The sequence below is a fragment of the Symphodus melops genome (genome assembly GCF_947650265.1).
Source record: "Symphodus melops genome assembly, chromosome: 5".
Taxonomy (NCBI): Eukaryota; Metazoa; Chordata; class Actinopteri; order Labriformes; family Labridae; genus Symphodus; species Symphodus melops.
In genome coordinates this window covers 4244812-4263126 of record NC_136695.1, presented here as the reverse complement: position 1 = coordinate 4263126, position 18315 = coordinate 4244812, and the positions used below count along the sequence as shown (strand labels likewise).

The following is an 18315-nucleotide window of genomic DNA, read 5'->3' as shown; positions in this document are numbered from 1 at the left end:
GGTATGAGCTATGGGTTACAATTGAGGCACATTCCATTCCTGTATGGGCTGAATGACTCCTTCAGGAGCAAATGTTTGCCTTCTCCGCTGACATGCGCATGCTCGCCCACACAAATGCTCAACGCAAACACACACTTATCACAATGCAAAAATGCATTCGTCTGGAGACACACTCCACATGCTCCTCTGCCCACTCCTTATCTCACATTCATCCGGCCTCGTTCATGGCAGGAAGCCATAGTGGATGCTGGGAAAAAACATTTGACGAAAAAGGGAGAGCAGGAAGGTGACCACACACTAATAAATTAAGTATAAATTGATTTGAAGTACACCTCCATCCACTAAACTAAACATCAAGCCTCAGCCACACTGGACCTGCAGACATGAATGGACCATAAAACACTGCTCACACTGCTTCTCTTACTTCCCAACTTCAACCAGTTGAGCTCCATTATACATCAGTTGTCATGGAGAGTTGAGCACTGGAGAGGGAGAAAGAAAGAGGGAGGGGACGGACAACAACACAAACACACCTCCACCCATAAGACAAGGCCTTTGACATGGAACAGGGGACAGAGAGTGGCAGACAGAACAAGCTGGAGAGACAGAACAAAAGCACATTTGAATTTGGTTATAGCTTACAGCATCTATTTTCCCCTTTGAATGCACGTTCTTTGTTTCCTTTTACTTTATCGAAAGGCGCTCCTCTTATCAAAAAGAAAAAAAAACTGAAGGTACATAATAGAGATTTTAAAAAAATAGCGTTCTTGCAGAAAACTGCTGAAATACTCGATCTGTATATGTGAACGTAAACAGTCACATTTTTTTGCTCAGACTTCACCCGGAGTTTCTCCTCAAGTATTTTTTTTCTTTCGTTGCAAGTCTGATTTCGCTGATGTGAGAATGAAGCAGGATATTCTCTGGAGAATTCATACTTCATACTTTTTTTTTTTAGGAGGACTGCAAGTCCCTCTTTGCGTGTCAGAAAAAAAACAATAAAACACATCCTCACACGCATCAGTTCCTGTAATTCAGTAATTGCTAGCTTGCTCTTATCCCAAAAAGATCTGATCAAAAAATTACAGAGGAAGACATGATGATCCCAGGATTACTTTTGAGGGTTTCTGTAAAGACAGCTGCAGGATTACTATTAGCCAAGCTTTCCCAGGAAACACATTGTAGAAAGGCCTTTCAAACAGTGTGTGAACACGAAACATATAAAGATAGTGTGTCTGTATTATTCTCATCAAGTACAGATTGCTTCACTCCTTCATGTCTCAATATGGAAACAAGTTTGCTCTTTTGTTCACGATCTTTATTATCATTATTTTGTCATATGCTCTTGATATTCATTTGTTATCCTCCATCACTTCTTCTGCTTCTGTTCTCCTGTGACTCGGCTTCAGGTTTTGCACTTCCTCTCAGCCCATGAGCCTTTCCCCCGCATCTGAATGGTGCACTTCAGAGAAACACTCTTTTTCCAAGAAAAAAAAACACTGCTAACCTGTGGTGCTGTACATAAGAAGTGGAATTAAAGCCGCCATTGCACGACCATGCAGACCATGTTAGAAGTAACATCTTTGGACCTGTTCAGGTTTCTTATGCTCATACCTCCCACCAGTGTGTGTAGTCTTATTGTCCTTCAGTCCCAACACCACCCAGACAATCGTGTTGTTTAGCAGGACAGGGTGGTCCCTGTGATAGCGCTGACCCCGATAAACCCCACGTTTCCACTTCCTCCACTGCTCCCAGACGATGCATCATTCCTGCCTTGTGACAGCAACGCTGTCAGACCTGTCAACATGTTTCTCACTTGGGACATTTTAGTGTTTCCTGCCTCTGCCTGGATATCTGCCTGTCTGGTTGAAAAATCATCCTTAAATTATTATTGTAAATAATAACTACAATAAATGGTTTAGCAATAGTTTAATTGTCCAGATGTAGCTCCTGATGCAGACAGACTTTCACTTTTACTTTTTGTAAAACAAGGGCTGTGATCAGTGATGTGATTGGCTGCATCGGCAGCATCTCAGATAACTCAGATTGTTCAAGCTTAAGGGAGGATTGTGGGTAAAAATACTTGAAGTCATTTAAGTCATTAAGAGTCATTTAAGAGTTGAAGTCGGTTATTAGTATTAAAAAAAAAAAAAGACCTAAATCACATAAATGACAGATCTCTTTGGATGGTTTGTATTTTAGTAGGTTGGTGTCCCAAGACAACCATATTTAATTTTACCCATAATTGAGAGTAATATTTTGAGATGTATAATTTTATGTTTCTTAGGACCTGGTTGTGAAGGTTGGATCAGACTTTCTGTTCATCGGCAGAGCGTAGTGGACATGAGGGAGTGTAGACCTGGATGATGTCGTTCAGTTAAGGGGGAACCTTTGTTCTTAACTTTTCTACATGAAATATTCCACATTTGGATTAGTGGCATGCCGTTAATTGAGCATATTCCTGCTCCCAAGAAGACGATCCCTTCCCACTCTGGACAATTTACCCTTCATTATGTGGTGCTTTTCTTCAGCATGCCCCTTGGCAAAAAAATGTCAACTCATAAACACACAATATATGAGATCATCTAAGGCGTATTGAAATGCAGCTTGGGCACAATTATGGTCCAAAAGGGATAAACCCTTAATGACTTAATTACCAGGTATGCTTGGAATGGAACAACCCATTTCAATGTGGGATTGTATTTCTCATAAAGCGCTATGAGAAGAATAATTTGACTGAACTATTTGCCTTCCTCAGCACTGTTTGGTGAAGAATACAACAGGGCGGGAGAAGAATTAGGGTTGGGGGTGGAGGGTACTTCCCACAGCATTTAGAACTGCTGAGTGAGGATTTGATGAAGGGGTCTTGAGTTTCCAGTGGGGCCGGTGTGAAATGAATGACCTCTGTATTCTGAAATAGAAAGATGAACAATGAACAGAGAAGCAAAACATGGTGGGGGGGGGGGGGAACAGATGAGCAAGCAATGACAAATGTCAGCTGAGACTGAAGAAAGTAGTTGGACACTCTGAATTGTTGTGCAGTCTTTAACAAAATCATCCTGTCTGCTATTTCCTGTTATCCATGAGAAATGTGGCAGATTGATTATTCGATTAAGTGTCGAGAATGGATGTGGATAAATTGCTAGTGACATGATAAAATTCAATCACTCAATATCTCGAGGAACTTCAGTGCCCGGAGCCATGTGCTGCAACCTTATAGCTTTCCTTCAACCGGCAGGACAACAGGTGGGCAGGCAAACACTGGGAGCGTTTCAACACGGTGCACATGGCTGCTTTCAATTAGTGGTGTGAATGGAACAAGACCACACCCCTTTTTGCATGTGTCTTACTAACCACCTCGGGATGTGTACATTTAAATACTTTAGATTGAAGTCTTCAAAATGAACCTACTTCTCATTTGCTCGCCTCATACTGAAACAACTGTATAAACCTGCAGAGCGATCATTCGCTCGACTTTTCTTAACCCTGTCAATAATCAGCTCCTTAAAAATGAGACTGGTCGATGATTCTCTTAGCTTTTTAAACATTAACATGGACCGAGTGTTTGTGTGTCCCTGTGTGTGCATTCATGTGTCTTTTGGTGTGTCATATAACCATCATAAGGTAGGTTTCTGTGGAAATTCTTTTGGGCATGTCCACAGCTGTTTTCAAAATTCCTTACTGGAGTCTGCTGGACTTGTAGGAGCTGGCGCGCGCACACACCCACACACACACACACACCTACACACACACAATACTAAGCACAGAGGTGGTCAACTGTTGCTCTCTCAACCTTATTAAAATCATATGCTAACGCGATGGTTTCCCATGTGTGTGTATTTTCTTCTCGGCAAAGAAGACAGTGTCCTAACTTTTTGAAGAACTTGAGCGTTTGTATTAGCGGATAACATGAGTTGTGTTAATACAGGGGTCAGTAAGTCAGTGCTTGTACAGCATGGTTGTCATGGTGTCCAGTGATTACAACCTAAGGAATGTGTGAGTGTTGCAAGAGAGAAAGAGGGAGAGAGAAAAGGGGGCGGAAGTGACTCACTTAAAGTTTCTTCTATCATGTGTGACAAATGTGTGTGCTGGTTTCTACCTTTGCAGATGACAGTGGGAGTGAACGGCTGTTTATTTGATGTACTGTTAAGTACTTCACAATGCCCCTCCTCTGCTGCATCACTGTGGTCAGGAAACAAGCTGTCACACAGGCAGAGGAAGTGACGTCTGTGTTGATTATTTCCTGCATGCCCAAAGACAGCATGAGACCTGACGACAAAGAGCACGTAGGAACAAGATCCTCTGATAAAAAAAAAGTTCAAAATAAAGAATTATTTCATTTGTAATACCAGCAAGAACATAACCACAGAACATTTCCGTTCCCCCAGTCTTAAGTGGGAAATCCCTTTGGCCAGCTGCTTTACCTCAGTCGGCGGTTAAGCAAGCAGCACACTGTCATGATGTCACCCATAATGCCTCTGAAAACATGGACACCAGAGATGAAAACAAGTGAAGGAAAAGCACCGACTCAGAAACTATGACTGACATAGTTTCAGTCCAGAAAAGTGTTTCACATTTTGTTATAAATCAAAGTTGTGGTAACTGTTCGGAAAGCTTTTGGCAAGCTCGTTCACAGATGTTGAATAACAGCGTGCTGATTCTCCTCCTTTCCCCTGCGCCACATACTTCATGGATAACCTCGGCCATGCTCATCATAACACCGGTTGATTGCCCACGCGTAGGCTGACATTTTTTTACACGATGGAATATGTTCGTACTAAATTGCTGCTAAAACTGTTCAATACCAGAACAGTGCAGCACGCAACATCTCCATGATTGTTTACTTTCTTTTTGCAATTACCGCCTTAACCCGCCCCAAACCTTTTTGTCAAAGGACTGAACGATCTTTTCAGACGTGGTTTTGTTTACAAATTCTGGGACTCTTGCAAAAAGTGCAACGTGAAAATGAACCGTACCAAACAAAACATCGTATTTGGTCCGGACCACAGAGAGCGAACCAAAAGACTTTCCTGGTGTGAATTTATTTGGGCCTTTTGGCCTCCATTTTGAACGACAGTGGAAAGAGCAGAATCTGGGAGAAATCAATAAAATACAAAATATATGTATTATACAAACATTCAATATGAATGTTTGTAAGTGGGATTAGTTACTTGTGATGGTTACTTTAAAACCACGGTCATCCGTCTGTGAATGGGTGTGACTGGGTTGGTGTGACATGCAGTGTAAAAGCGCTTTGAGTGGTTAGAAGACGAGGACAGTGCTACAGTATACAAGCTAACATCCATTTACCGTCTATTGTTACTTTCTGGGATTTCACTTCTTCATTTTCAACACTGGCGGTTGCCGATTGGACGAGACCAGCAAAAAGGAAAGAGGGACTGGGTAAAGCGAAAGTTCCTGAGAGAAGCCAAAACTCATATGATAATCATTTATATTTAAAGATTGTGTAAAATATCATTAATAGATCTCATTTGGAGCTCAGTATTTGTACCGAGTCGTCCAACAATCTGAAATCTCCTGACTTACACTGGAGAGTAAAATATTATCATAATGGACACAAATTATTCATGGAGACGAGGACCCAAGCTTAGATCAAGTTCGACTGTCCAAGCATTCTGGAAATCTTAAAATATCATGAATGTTTTGCAGATACACTGTAGAGATCCTGGTGTGGTGTAGAAAAATTATTCCAGCACTGTTTGGTCTGACTTTGTCATAGCTGTCATTTTCATTGAAGTTACATATCCCAGATATAAGTGAGCTAGATGTGATTATGCTGTATATGTTTTATTTGATTGAATTAGCTTGTAGTACATCAGTCAGAGAGTTCAACATGGATGACTTGGTCCCAGACTCTGACCTTTAATACACTGTGTATCTTTTTAGCGCTGTCTCCTGGGGCCAAAGAAACAAAACAGACACCACTAGAATACAAATTAGATAATTCTTATAATAGCTTACTCATCTGACATGAAATGGAAAAAAGTCTGTCCCATTTGTGTCCAAGTTTCCATCATTCCCTGGCAAAGTCTCCTGGCCCCGAGAACTTGGGTATGTAAAATAATACACACAGAGAGGACATGAGATCGTGAACGACTCGTCCTGATGACGAATAAAGATTTAATGAAGTCTGTAAATTTGTGTCTCTGAGCATAGGCAGCCCTGTGTACAGTCTGAGTCTATAAGAGGAACACTTGGGATGGATGAAACTCACAACTACACCTTGAAAAACAGATACATTATGTGCATCTTAAATCAATGTGGGAACTAAGAAGTTGGGGTGCTGGTGGCCTAGTGGTTAGTGTGCATGCCCCGGGCTAAAGTCCTGGAAAGCAGACTTGTCCTTGTTTGAATCCTACCTGCAGCTCCTTTACTGCATGTTATTCCACAATCTACCAAACTAAAATCCACTGACCTATTTCTAGAAGAATTTATTAAAATAAAGGCGGAAAATCGTTTTAAAAAGCAAGAACATAAAGTCCGGGCCCATCATGTACACCACTTGTGCTAACCACACATTTAATCACATCCATCGACACAATATGAAGATACAAGAAAGATGACAGAATGGCACTCCAAGATCTCCAATACACCAAACAACTCGGCCTTTATTACAAAGTACCACGACTGTACATTCACTGTTTGGTTACGGAGGAACAGCTAAGAGTGGTGCACTTCCAGGACCAGACCATGAGGGCCTCTGAGATGAAAGTGATTAGTGAGGAAAAACAGCAGAAAAGAAGACAACAGCAAGATGTTGCTCCTCTTTTGTTAAGACCTTGGAGTGGAAAGACGCATGGATCGGAAAAGCAGAGGAGCCAAATGGAAATTTGTTCTGAAAATACTTTCTCAGCACAGTTATTTTATTGCATAACACACACCACAATGTCACCAAAGGAAAACTGAGCTAGAATATCAAATTCTAAAGCCATTACTTATAGCTGTGTCAGCTGGATAATCTTTCAACATCTGCTGCTTAAAATGATCTCAACTGTGATGTAACAACATCTAAATTCACCATGTATCTATCAGTGGAGTCGATATGTTGTTGTCCCAGAGTAGGGCCAAGACAAAGTGGCCTGCTGAGGGAAAAGTAAAGCCCTAAGAGTTTTCCCAACATAGTGAACACTTAAAAGTCTTTGCACACTGCCTCCGTTTTTTTTTCGTTTTTTTTTCCGGATGTGGTTTTCAGATCCGTAATCCTTTAAAAAAAAAATATTGCACACTTCGTCCGACGCGTTTATTTTTCTATTAATTACGGAAATGTGCCATATGAGACAAAAATGTCTGAAACTCCCCTCTTAGAGTGATCAAGCCGTGAAGACGGTTTAGTGTTATTTTCACTTCTTGAAAACAAGACGAGAGCCATGAGGGTTTGATAAATGAGTTTGACTTAATGAGGGGAATAAAATCTCTAAAGCTAGCAATAACAATAACGTTCTCATAGTGTGAAACTCAATACACTTAGACAACAGGTGAATTTCGAATTGTAAAGTTACATAATGTTGTTGCTTTAAGTGACGTTTGTGGAAAACTACATTTTTGTGCAGCTGCAGAAGAAACTGATTATCTTCATAGGATGAAGCTGGGCCAGAGTAGCATTATGCACAATCATAATCCATGCAGATGTGTTTGAATCATGTAACATGTCAACACATGCACATGTTGGGTTTTAAAATCTAAGTGACCCTGAAGTGAAAAAAAAACTAATCTGTAAAATGAGTACGTTATCTGGGCACTCTTTTCTCTGTTTATTGTAGGCTTCATTCAACAGTGTGTTTTGGGTTCATACAGCGATAGACTGCTCTTCACTGGTGTCATGTGACTTACTTGACAGCAAAGCTCCCACCAACAACACTGTGCTAAAGAGGATGGCCTGCAGTTAGTGTGCGTCCTGGTCCAAAAGTAGACTCACCGAGACAGCAGTTCTTGCAACTTGGCAGAAGTCCGTCTCAAGCATCCAGAGGTTGAAGTAAAATGAATCCAGACACAGTTCCTGGAGAGGGTAGGACTTTTAAATTTGCTTTGTGTTCCTGCACGGGATGTTATACTATTTAGATGGGTAAATAATTGCCCTTTGTGCTCAAGCGAAATTGAATGATAAAGGCATACAGTAACAAAAGCCCAGATGTCATAAGAATACTGTCAGACAAAATGAGGAACCAACAGCAAATATATCAGTTTAAAAGATAAATCGAATCAAAGAAACTCTATTTGATTTGAATTAAAAACTGCTGTTTCCGATACCAAAAAACAGACCGCTTGTAAACAGCAGAATGCTCCTCCTTGTTGCTACATATTAAAACAAGTATTTATTGTTTAAACATAAAGCCAAGCTCCGTTGATGTGTTGTCCCAGGCTTCAAAACATCTCCTACTAAGCCTGTCTCCTACTAAGCCTGTCATGTGGGACCCAAATCAGAAACACAGGGTCGACCTGCTGGCCCTGATCTGTGGCTGAGGGAGCGAGGCCCCGAGAGGACCGGTGAGGGTAAGGGGTCGACATGGGGCTGAGAGAGTCGAGAGCGTGTGGCTCAGTTCCAGTGCTGGTACAGAGCTGCATGTCCAGACCTGCTGCCTCACAACATAACCAGACAGACAGTCTCAGCTTTATCATCTCTCTGTCACCAAGTTACTGTTCTGCCATCCAAATACATCTGAGATCACTGCCAGCACGGTCACTCATCAGTCAGCAAGCTCCTCAATAACACACACACACACACACGCACGCACACACACACACACAAAGATAGGTAGTGACTGTCATCCTCATGAAAGGACGATCAGACCGATTATAAAAATCCTTTAGACTTTCAACAGTGACATTAAAGAAGAAAACTTTAAATGTGATGGTTTCTAGATAATAAACTAATAAATACAGAACAAAAGAGAGACAACGTTTGACCAGATTCATAAAGTGAAGGGTTTGACTGGATAACTTACAGTAATAACTCATGTCAGCCATGTTTTATGTAAGCTGATTGTTGTCTTGTTGTCAGTGAATGTTATACAGAAATGTCAACGTGAAATGGTTAATGGACTCGAGATGTGCAGGTCACCAGAAATAACAAACCCCATTCACACACATTGATATGTCAGTGATGAAGCAGCGGGAGAAAAGGACAGATCGCCCACGTGGCAGGTGACGACTGAGGATGAAAAGGCCAAACCCTCCGCTTGAGACAACCAGCTCTGCTCCCATGTGCAACCCATGTTAGCTTAAATCCAGATGAATATACTCCGTCACATTACCAACCTGCTGCCAGGGAAACTTATTCACAGAGAGATATTCAATCAGGTGTTACAAATGTCCTCGTCTTTTGTTGTCACTTTTCTTTTAAAACATGCCAAAAAAAAAAGAAATATAAAATGATCTTTTTTCATATAAAGGTTTATTTTGGGTCATTTGTTTACAGTATAGGACAGTAAATAGAGTCAGAAATCAGGGAGAGAGTGGGAGCTGACATGACAGGTCGGCTTCAGTACCAGCCTCTCTGCTTTGAGAGGACCACAGCCTCTGTACACGTCGGCACACACGAACCACTAGGCCACTGGTACCTCTTGAAATGCCGCTTTGATGCTGTTTTCAAATGAAATATATGGTTTCAATGTTTGCAAACCATTCAGTTATTCATTTTAAGGACAGTTGGGTTGTATAATGTTGAGTTTTATAATAAAATAATCAAAGGCATGTTGTTGCATATTCTGAAGCGAAGCCTGATTTAAATTGAAATGAAAACATCCAACGTTCTTTAAATGTTCGTTCATCTTCGGTCACCTGTTAAATAAACTGCATGTCAATAAAGCGTCATCTGTGTATTTGGTTGAAAACAACTTTTTCCTCTTCCTGTAGAAAGTTTTGAATGTCTGATGACTCACTGTGCACTTGGGCGTTCGGGTGTGTTGGGGCGTTCTGTCTTGTGATTGGCTCTGTATTATCTCTAGTTCTGTTTCATTGACTGGCTGTAAGAGCACTGAAGCTCCTGACAGATAAATAAAGCAGATTGGGACTTTAAACCCATCAGGTTGACAGTATTTGAAGGCTGTTGTGTTTTATGGTTTGTGTTAGAATGAGTGTGACAGTGCTGATGTTTTCTAACTTTCTCTTTTATATTGGGAAACTTTTATAATGTTTTGACTTCTATGTGAAATGCTCTTCAGGTGTCTGGGACTCTGTTATGTTTCTGAAAATCCTCTACAGTATTCCAGAAAGCTCGATGTCTACATTTCATGGCAGAGTTTATGTCAATGTATACAGAGCTGTTTACTGTTTCCATTTCCACTGTTTACATAAGTAATTACACAAACACACACAGAGAGAGAGAGAGAGAGAGAGAGAGAGAGAGAGAGAGAGAGAGAGAGAGAGAGAGAGAGAGAGAGAGAGAGAGAGAGAGAGAGAGCGATTCCTTTCTCCCTCCTCCGGTTTCCTGTCAGAACAGTGTGTGTGTGTGTGAGAGAGAGAGAGAGAGAGAATGAGAGAGAGAGAGTGGGTGTGTGTGTGTGTGTGTGTGAGAGAGAGAGAGAGAGAGAGAGAATGAGAGAGAGAGAGTGGGTGTGTGTGTTGATGGTTCGCCAGCTTGACTCTCCAGCTGCTGAGCGGGTTGGAGCGCACCGACGAGGAAACACACTGAACTCCCTCCTCTTCTAAACTGTCATTTACTCCCCGTTTAACGTGAATGAGAGTGTTTGGGCAGAGGACACGGAAACATGGCGGGACAGCGCTGTTCTTTCTCTTTACATGGAGCTTTATCGATATGTTTCTTCTCCGTGTTGCTGCAGCCCGGGACTGCCGGTAAGTCACGCATGTTGTAAACTTGATTAACACTCTTGTGTGCTCGTTGCTGTGGAGTCACGACGCTCCTCGCTCCATGTCAGTCCCGTCCCGTCCCGGAGTCCAACTAAACTTGGACTCTTGGACTGGAAGGATCCTGGGAAACTTCCCCTCCTGCCCGTTACGCATGGCTCTCCGAAGAGCCGAGGACAGCCAGGCGCAACAGGTGACTCAGTCAGCGGCAGACACACCGCTCAGCTGTGCGCGTATACTGTTTGGTTCTCTTACATGTGGTCACCGTGACGCCTGGTTTGATGCAGCACTTGCGAACAGATAGAGTACCAGAGAAAAAGGTCAACTTTACAAGGCAACATAACGAGCTATAAGAGCTGGTAAAACTTTTATTTTTAATCACTGCAAAGTAATTTGCCAAATATGATCATGTAAAGACCAACAACCTCCAGTGTAATGTTTCTCACAGTACCTTTAATTATTTGTTATATATATTTAATATTAAAACCCCAATTCCAAAAAAAGGTTTGGACGCTGTTTAAACAGCCTGACTAAAAACAGAATGTCATGATTTGCAAAACGCAGAATAAAGTTATTCTTTGACGTGTTCTTTGGGAGGACAAAGATCACTATCATTATCATTATCAGTGCACAGTTCAAAAACCAGCATGCCAGCTTGACTTGGATGGGGATGACATCATTGACCTGCGCATTTATGAATACTAACCACACATACAGGTTTGTATGCCAAACAGCCAACTGCTTATTTCAGCAAGATGATGCCAAACCATTACAACATCATTGCCCAGTATAAAAGAGTCAGGATGATAAACTGACCTTCACTTGTCACCCAGACATAAAGTCCTATAAAACAAGAATTCTGCTTTCCAAATAACAGAAACTGCAGAGGACTCCTCAGACCTCAAAACACTTAACACAGTGTGATCCAAGAGAAAGGGATACAACAGGGTGGTAAATATGACCCTGTCCAAACGTTTCTGAAACATGTTGCTGGTGTCAAATTCCACACAAACAAAAGTCTCTCATTTGATACATTGAACAAATCGAGATAATTTCAGAAGGACAGCTCCTGATATTCTCCAGACCTAGCTGACTACTATGATCCTGACATGGGGAAACGCTCCCTGTCACATGGGAAGGGGGGGCGGGGTTTCTCCTGAGGTAATACCTGATGTAAGAAAAAAAAACAGAGCCAACTATAACAGGATATAATTAGAATTGTTACCGTTAAAAAAGAGCGGAGAGCAACAAACTGGTGAACAACAAACATAATGCAGCCGTTTCATTAAGTGCACAGAGGTCGTAGCAGTCACATGCACACAGTCTGTGCACCGTGCAGCAGTCACAGTATATAAACGTCACTCCCCCTCCCATTGGCTCGAGCTGAATTCTCCGGAGAATATCCTGCTGCGCTCTCACATCAGCTCACTCGGACTTGCTGTGACATAAAAGCCCCTCACTGATGTTTTTTTTTAATCCAATATTGGGTTTCAGTGTTTTGCAAATCATCACATCCTGTTTATAATAAGATTTAAAGAGTGTCCTAACTTTAGGAATTTATCTTCTAGATGCAACACAATTAACTTATTCAGGTAGCTTTAATCTGTCTTCAGCAGCGTGTCAGCCTGTGCAAACAGCAAACTGAGGCTCAGTCAATAAAAACCTAAACTTAATAACATCAATAACGGTTGGGTTTCTAAGCTTTAAAAAACTCTTCTTATTCAAACTGGACACATGGGGATGTTTGACTAAAGGGTAACTGTCTTGAGGTTTGCAGTTGTGCTCTTGTAACTTGTGACGTATCATTGAGACTCCTTTTAAGGTTTCTTTAAGTGAGATCAGCTCATCCAGTATCTCTCACTTGTTTAGTGAGTGAGTGAAGCATCAAACCAAAGGAAGCCTGATGTAGGCGTTTTGTGCATCATGTCACACAGCGACGGAAACATGTCGTCTTACATATTTAAATCTCTGTAAAAAAAAAAGTCTTCGCTGCACATGTGAGAAGTCGGATCACTCAGTGTTTTGTTCTCACTCTAAACGTGTTTGGTGGCACTTTCTCTCCTCCGCACATTAACAGCCTTGCCATTTAACAGCCTTGGCAACTTTCCATCTGTCATACCGTAAAACCTCCCGTACAGTACCAGTTAACCGCAGGAACTTCCCCACTTGTTGACAGGTGGGCTGTGTTAACAGTGTCATTACTTTCTGTTTGTTCTTGCTCGTCCCAACCTGGATATCTCACACACACCACGCTGCACTGTGTGTGTGTCACACCTCGAACATGCAAACTAACACACACTCACACATTGCGACCAACCACTACACAACACACGAACACACGATGCCTCTTATTCCGATGTCTCCAAAACACCTCGGCCTGGAGGAAGCTGCTCACTACTCTCCCAGAACCAGAGCAGCTTGACTTTGTGGTTACACAAACACCAGGCCTGGACTCAGTGTTGTTTCTATCTCTTCCTTCTTTGTTTGCTTTCCATTGATGTGAATAACCATCCGCTCGGCGGGCTGTCACAGGAAGGTTCCTTCTTCCTTCCTTTCCAGAGAATCTTCACATTTCCAAGTCCTTGTGCTGAGCAGAGATTGTGCCCGACATAAGATATGATCCTGAGGTGCCAAAAAAAATAGAATAAGTCCGGGCTGAAAGGGGGACAGGAGGCTGCTTTACAGGGGAAATAGATCCGTATTTGTCTTGGACACAGAGGATTGTGTTGTTTCATTGGGAATCCAGTGTATGTAAGACGCATGTTGTGCCCCTGACGAGTACCCCTCAGTGGAGTGTGTGTGTGTGGGCCTGTACAGTCCTGCAGTCCTGATACCTCCTGTGTTTACACTGACTATCCTGGGCCTCAGTGTGCAAAAGAGGAGCGGAGAGAGGAGGTCATCCACTTTAACCCCCGGAGTGTCTCACTTTGATTTTTACCATATTAGTCGACTTCCCCTCTTGACTTGCCTCGCCGACTCTCCGGGTCAAAGGGAAGAAGGAGGCGGAGGTAGCAGAGAAAGCGAGGGAAGTAAAGATGGGAGGAATGAGAGGATTACAGCCAAGTTGGAAAGAGGGGGATTAGGAGGGGAGCTTTATAGGTGGGAGGATAACTTTCAGGAGCAGGGGGAGGAAGCTGAGCCGCCTGCTGGGACAGTTATGTAGCCCTGCGCAGCCGTATGCCAGTTGTCTCCCTTCGTTTCAGTGACAGGATCAGAGCCAGAGAAGTTTCTTTTTTTTCCCTCTGAGATATTTTCTATTCTTTTTTTTAAATATATATATGCTTCATCTCCTTTTCAGTTGAAGGATTCAGAGTTAGATTTGGATGAATCTGCCTCACAGAGAGATTTAAACTGTCTGTGTGTGGAAACCCGGAAACACATATTCCCCCTATGTGATCAATTCAAATCCCGACCTGTCCTTAATATACTACTAATACTAATATATACTGAGAGCTGGTGCTGGATATAATAAGAGAAATCTCTAAATAAAAAGATAACGTCTAAACAAAAACTCACCTTGATAGAGCGATGCTAAAACAAGAGACAAGCAGACAGATGCAGAGGCAGAACCTGAGCACAGAGACAGAAAGGTGAAGCCTTTTCCAGCTCAGTGATAGGCTGACAGCGTCTATAACGAGAAGGATGAGTGCAGGATCGACTTGGGTGGTTACAGTACGGACTTGGCTGCCGGTGATCAGCTGTGTGCTCAGACCTCTGAGTTGGCCTGCATGTAAAGAGGAGCAGGATTTAGCGAACAAGAAATCCATTGAGAGAGGAATTGTGACAATCTAAGAGCAGACTGAAGTGTTTCACTTCTCTGCGTGTTGGCTCTGGTTTTGCATCTGAATGTGGAGTCGAGCCAGCAGCATTTCCTCTCTCTGCTGTATTGGAGGTGTGACGAGGATCAATTACATCCACGAGCTGGACGGGCAGGGGACACAGCTTTTAAAAATCTGATACAACTTTTAACATCTTTAACATAGTATTATCCCAGGAGTTAGATCAGTTCATCCAGTAAAGATAAATGATGTCGTCCTTTGTAACAACCCGGACCATCGTTATGTTTTATTTCCTTTCTTAACTGTTTTTTGCATCTATACACCTCAGTCAACTTCCTTGTACGTGTAAATGTAATTAGCAATAAAACCCGATTCTGATCAATAATAATACATTATATTTATAACGCACCTTACATTTAAAGGAACATCTCAAAGTGCTAAATACCATAAAACAATAGTAAACAGTCAGAATATTAAAACCAGGGAAAGTTTAAAACCTGAGCATAAAATAAGATCTAAAAGCAGCGGTTGTAAGAACACGGGTCTTTCTTTTTCTTTTTTTTTAAGAAAAGGTTCGATACCGATCTCAACACAAGGACAAAGTGTGTGCACATGATCTCTGTGCATTGAACCTTTTGCTTGCGCTTAATGATCTAGACAATGTCCTATTGGCTCTATTTTTCAAAAGGGTTGCATGCACTAAAGCTGCACAATCCTCTTGTGAATCAAACCCATACTGTAGTGTTTCATGCAAGAAAAAAAAAATCCAAACTATTTGATCTTTGGCTGAACATTTACTGAACATTGATCACTCACAGTGTGAAGCTGATTGAGAAAATGTGTGTCGCTGGGATCTTTGAGTGCCGCTGCCTTGTGTGCAGATTTTTCACTTTTTCCTGTCATGTTGGAGCAGTATGGGGAAGTCTGTCCTCTATATGAGTGATCAACTGCAGCTAAGTTTCCTGTTTGTCCTCCCATCCAATCTGAGCTCACATCCTCTGTGGAGGGAGGAACAGGAAGTTTAATAATAAAATCATATTTGTATTTTTTTTCCACTATATAATTAATATAACTTTAAGGATCTATAAACTCGCATTACGTCAATTCAGGAAACCACTTTCTTTGAAACAAAGTGATCATTGATGTCTGTAAAGGTTTTTCTTTGTGTGAATGGGAGCAGGTCACAGTAAAATCGTTTCCCTCCTGCAATAACAGGAGCACGAGGATATCTCACATTTCAGTTACAGCCCCTCCAGGAACCGTTGAGAGCAGGTTAATGACAGTCCACACTCTCCTCCGCTGCCTTCCTGCGACACGCTCAGGTCACTTGTGTTTTCATACTTTAATTCCTGCACAGGAAAAAGTGAAGTAAAAAGAGAAAAGTGCTTAAGCAGCTGTAACCGTGACCCACATATCACAGCAAACCTGCCTGCACGGTTATGCTTCTAGTATGTGCCGCCACACGATCTGCTGGAGCTTCAAAGTACAGCTGCAGCCTCTGACTATCTAAGTGTCTATCAACAGTGTTATTATCTGACCATATATCCACCACCGTGTGTCAACGGGGACTTTGAGTGTCGTGTTAAAGTGTGCCTTTGCTTCGCTTACTTAATAAATCCATCTGTATCTCTGTGGTGGAGGGCAAAAGGTCCAAATTAAGTCGACGAAGATGAAAGCAGAGGCTATTATATATGACACAACAAAATCAAAAGCAGCCTGTTTATCAGAGCGTATTTCCTTAAGCCGCCAATATCAGTTCTTGTTTACAGTTTGTCTGGGTTTAATGAGCTATTCTTGCAAAAACCGTAAGTTAATGAGATCTTGATTCGTAATCAGTGCTGCAGAATGGTTCAATAAAGTTTAATCAACACCATAAAAGACTTACGACACTCACTGCTTACAGACTGTAACTCTACCCCCCCCTTACTCTGCGCACTAAATCAGCAGGTTTTATTTGTCTCGGAGGTTTTGAGTGGGTGTTAGCGCTCTGCTATTTCACGCTCTCGGTCCTGCCCTGAACTCCAGACTCTGTGTGACGGAATGTGTCTTGAAAGTCTATCAACTGTGTTTCCCTATTAAATGAATAACCCAACCTCTGCAGGCTAACACACCCACCCAGCCAATATGACACACACTGGTAAAGGAGAGTCAGTGGAGAGGGCTGGGAATTCATACGAGTCCTCCTCTGGTCGGGTTTTGTCAGTTTATCTCTGCAGACGTGATGCCAGGTCAGGAGATTGAAGGATAGCAGAGACTGCACTGCATGCAGTTGTTTAGTCTGTGTTTAAGATTTCAAACGTGTGAGGGTTGTTGTTGCCTTTTTCATCAAAGTGAAGTGGCTTGCTGTCTTATCAGACATTCTCTCTCTCTTTATTCACTTAGTTTCTGAAGTCTACACTCAGCACTGTAGCTGCACCTCTGGCCCAGATCTGAACTGTTTGACACCAGTGATGTTAACGAAAGGGGTCGTCAAAGTAATTTATGGCCGTACAGTTAAGCAGTACTTCCGACTGACGTATGCTCAGTCAGTAGGAGGCAGTAGCTACCATTAGCTCACACTTAGATTCCAGTTATTGGCTTCGCATCCATTTTTACAGGTTTATTGATTTTGAGGAATTCAGTTTGGTGCGCTTTAGCACCGCCAAAGGTCTCTAAGTGCAACTGCACAGTTATAAAACTCAAGTGCAAGATCGAGTGTTGCAAAGTCCGCTCATTATAAGCCACTTCTCATAAGCTACTAATCTTTCTAAATACGTAAAGTCACTTTCAAATATTCTCATGCGGGGTCGCCGGTGGCGCAGCGGCAGTGCGCGCGACCCCATGTATTGAGGCTCAGTCCTCGCGCGCGGGCGGCCCGGGTTCGCGTCCGGCCTGTGGCCCATTTCCCGCATGTCTCTCCCCACTCTCTCCCCCCTTTCCGACTCTATCCACTTTCCTCCCTTTACAATAAAGGCAAAAAGGCCAAAAACAAATCTTTAAAAAAATATATATATATTCTCATGCTTGGGTTGCATTTTTTTCTATCGTGTCGTTTATTTAGGCTTACCTTGCTCCCTCTATGAATCCCACTTGTTTCTCTCTCTCTCTCTTTCTCTCTCTCTCTCTCTCTCTCTCTCTCTCTCTCTCTCTCTCTCCAAAACACAAATTCAAAAAGCAAAGCTAAACACTTATGCAGGATCCATCCTCGACTCCCCTTCACCTGGTTTTGTATCCTTTTATCCTTTTAGACTAGTTTCCATAGAACTGGTTTCTTGTCTGTCTTGGGAGATCTGACAACTCTAGATCCACTATGAATGGATTTCACCAGCTAATATCAACATGGATTGCGCAGATCTGCCCCCTTTTAGCACCCTATCCACAAAGATGTCCTGATCTGTGCAGGTGGTTCTGGTTTTGCATCTGAATGTGGAGAAAAGCTCTACTGAAGAGTTGTGGATGAATGGCTTGCAGCCCTGGGACGATGATGATGGTTGAGGACGAGTCGACATTTTTGCCGGCTGTTTCGTGTCGGCATACTTTTGGGCGATTGATTACATCCCTTTGAATGATTTAAGATCACTTTGATTTGTACCCCCGCTTTCTACAGAGTCTTTTTTTTTCATTATTGATAAAAATACAATACATGTTGTATATCAAGCTGATGATTTCAGAACTTGACATCACTGTTGTTGTTGTTATTAACTTGCTGGTTATTTCAGAACTCAACTTCTCACTG

General features: G+C 42.2%; 1 protein-coding gene across 2 annotated transcripts in view; it reads left to right on the top strand.

The window, feature by feature from the left end:
• Nucleotides 1–18315, top strand: part of LOC306824191 (TGF-beta receptor type-2-like) — a 76994-nt gene that overhangs the window by 31300 nt on the left and 27379 nt on the right. Inside the window, exon 1 of one of the 2 annotated variants that reach the window (XM_079344224.1) lies at nt 10566–10809. The exons of the other annotated variant lie outside the window; for it this stretch is intronic. Coding sequence (XP_079200350.1) covers nt 10725–10809 — 85 coding nt within the window. The 5' untranslated portion in view covers nt 10566–10724. Of the gene's footprint in view, nt 1–10565; nt 10810–18315 lie in introns of those variants that run through there. 2 annotated transcript variants of the gene reach the window in all.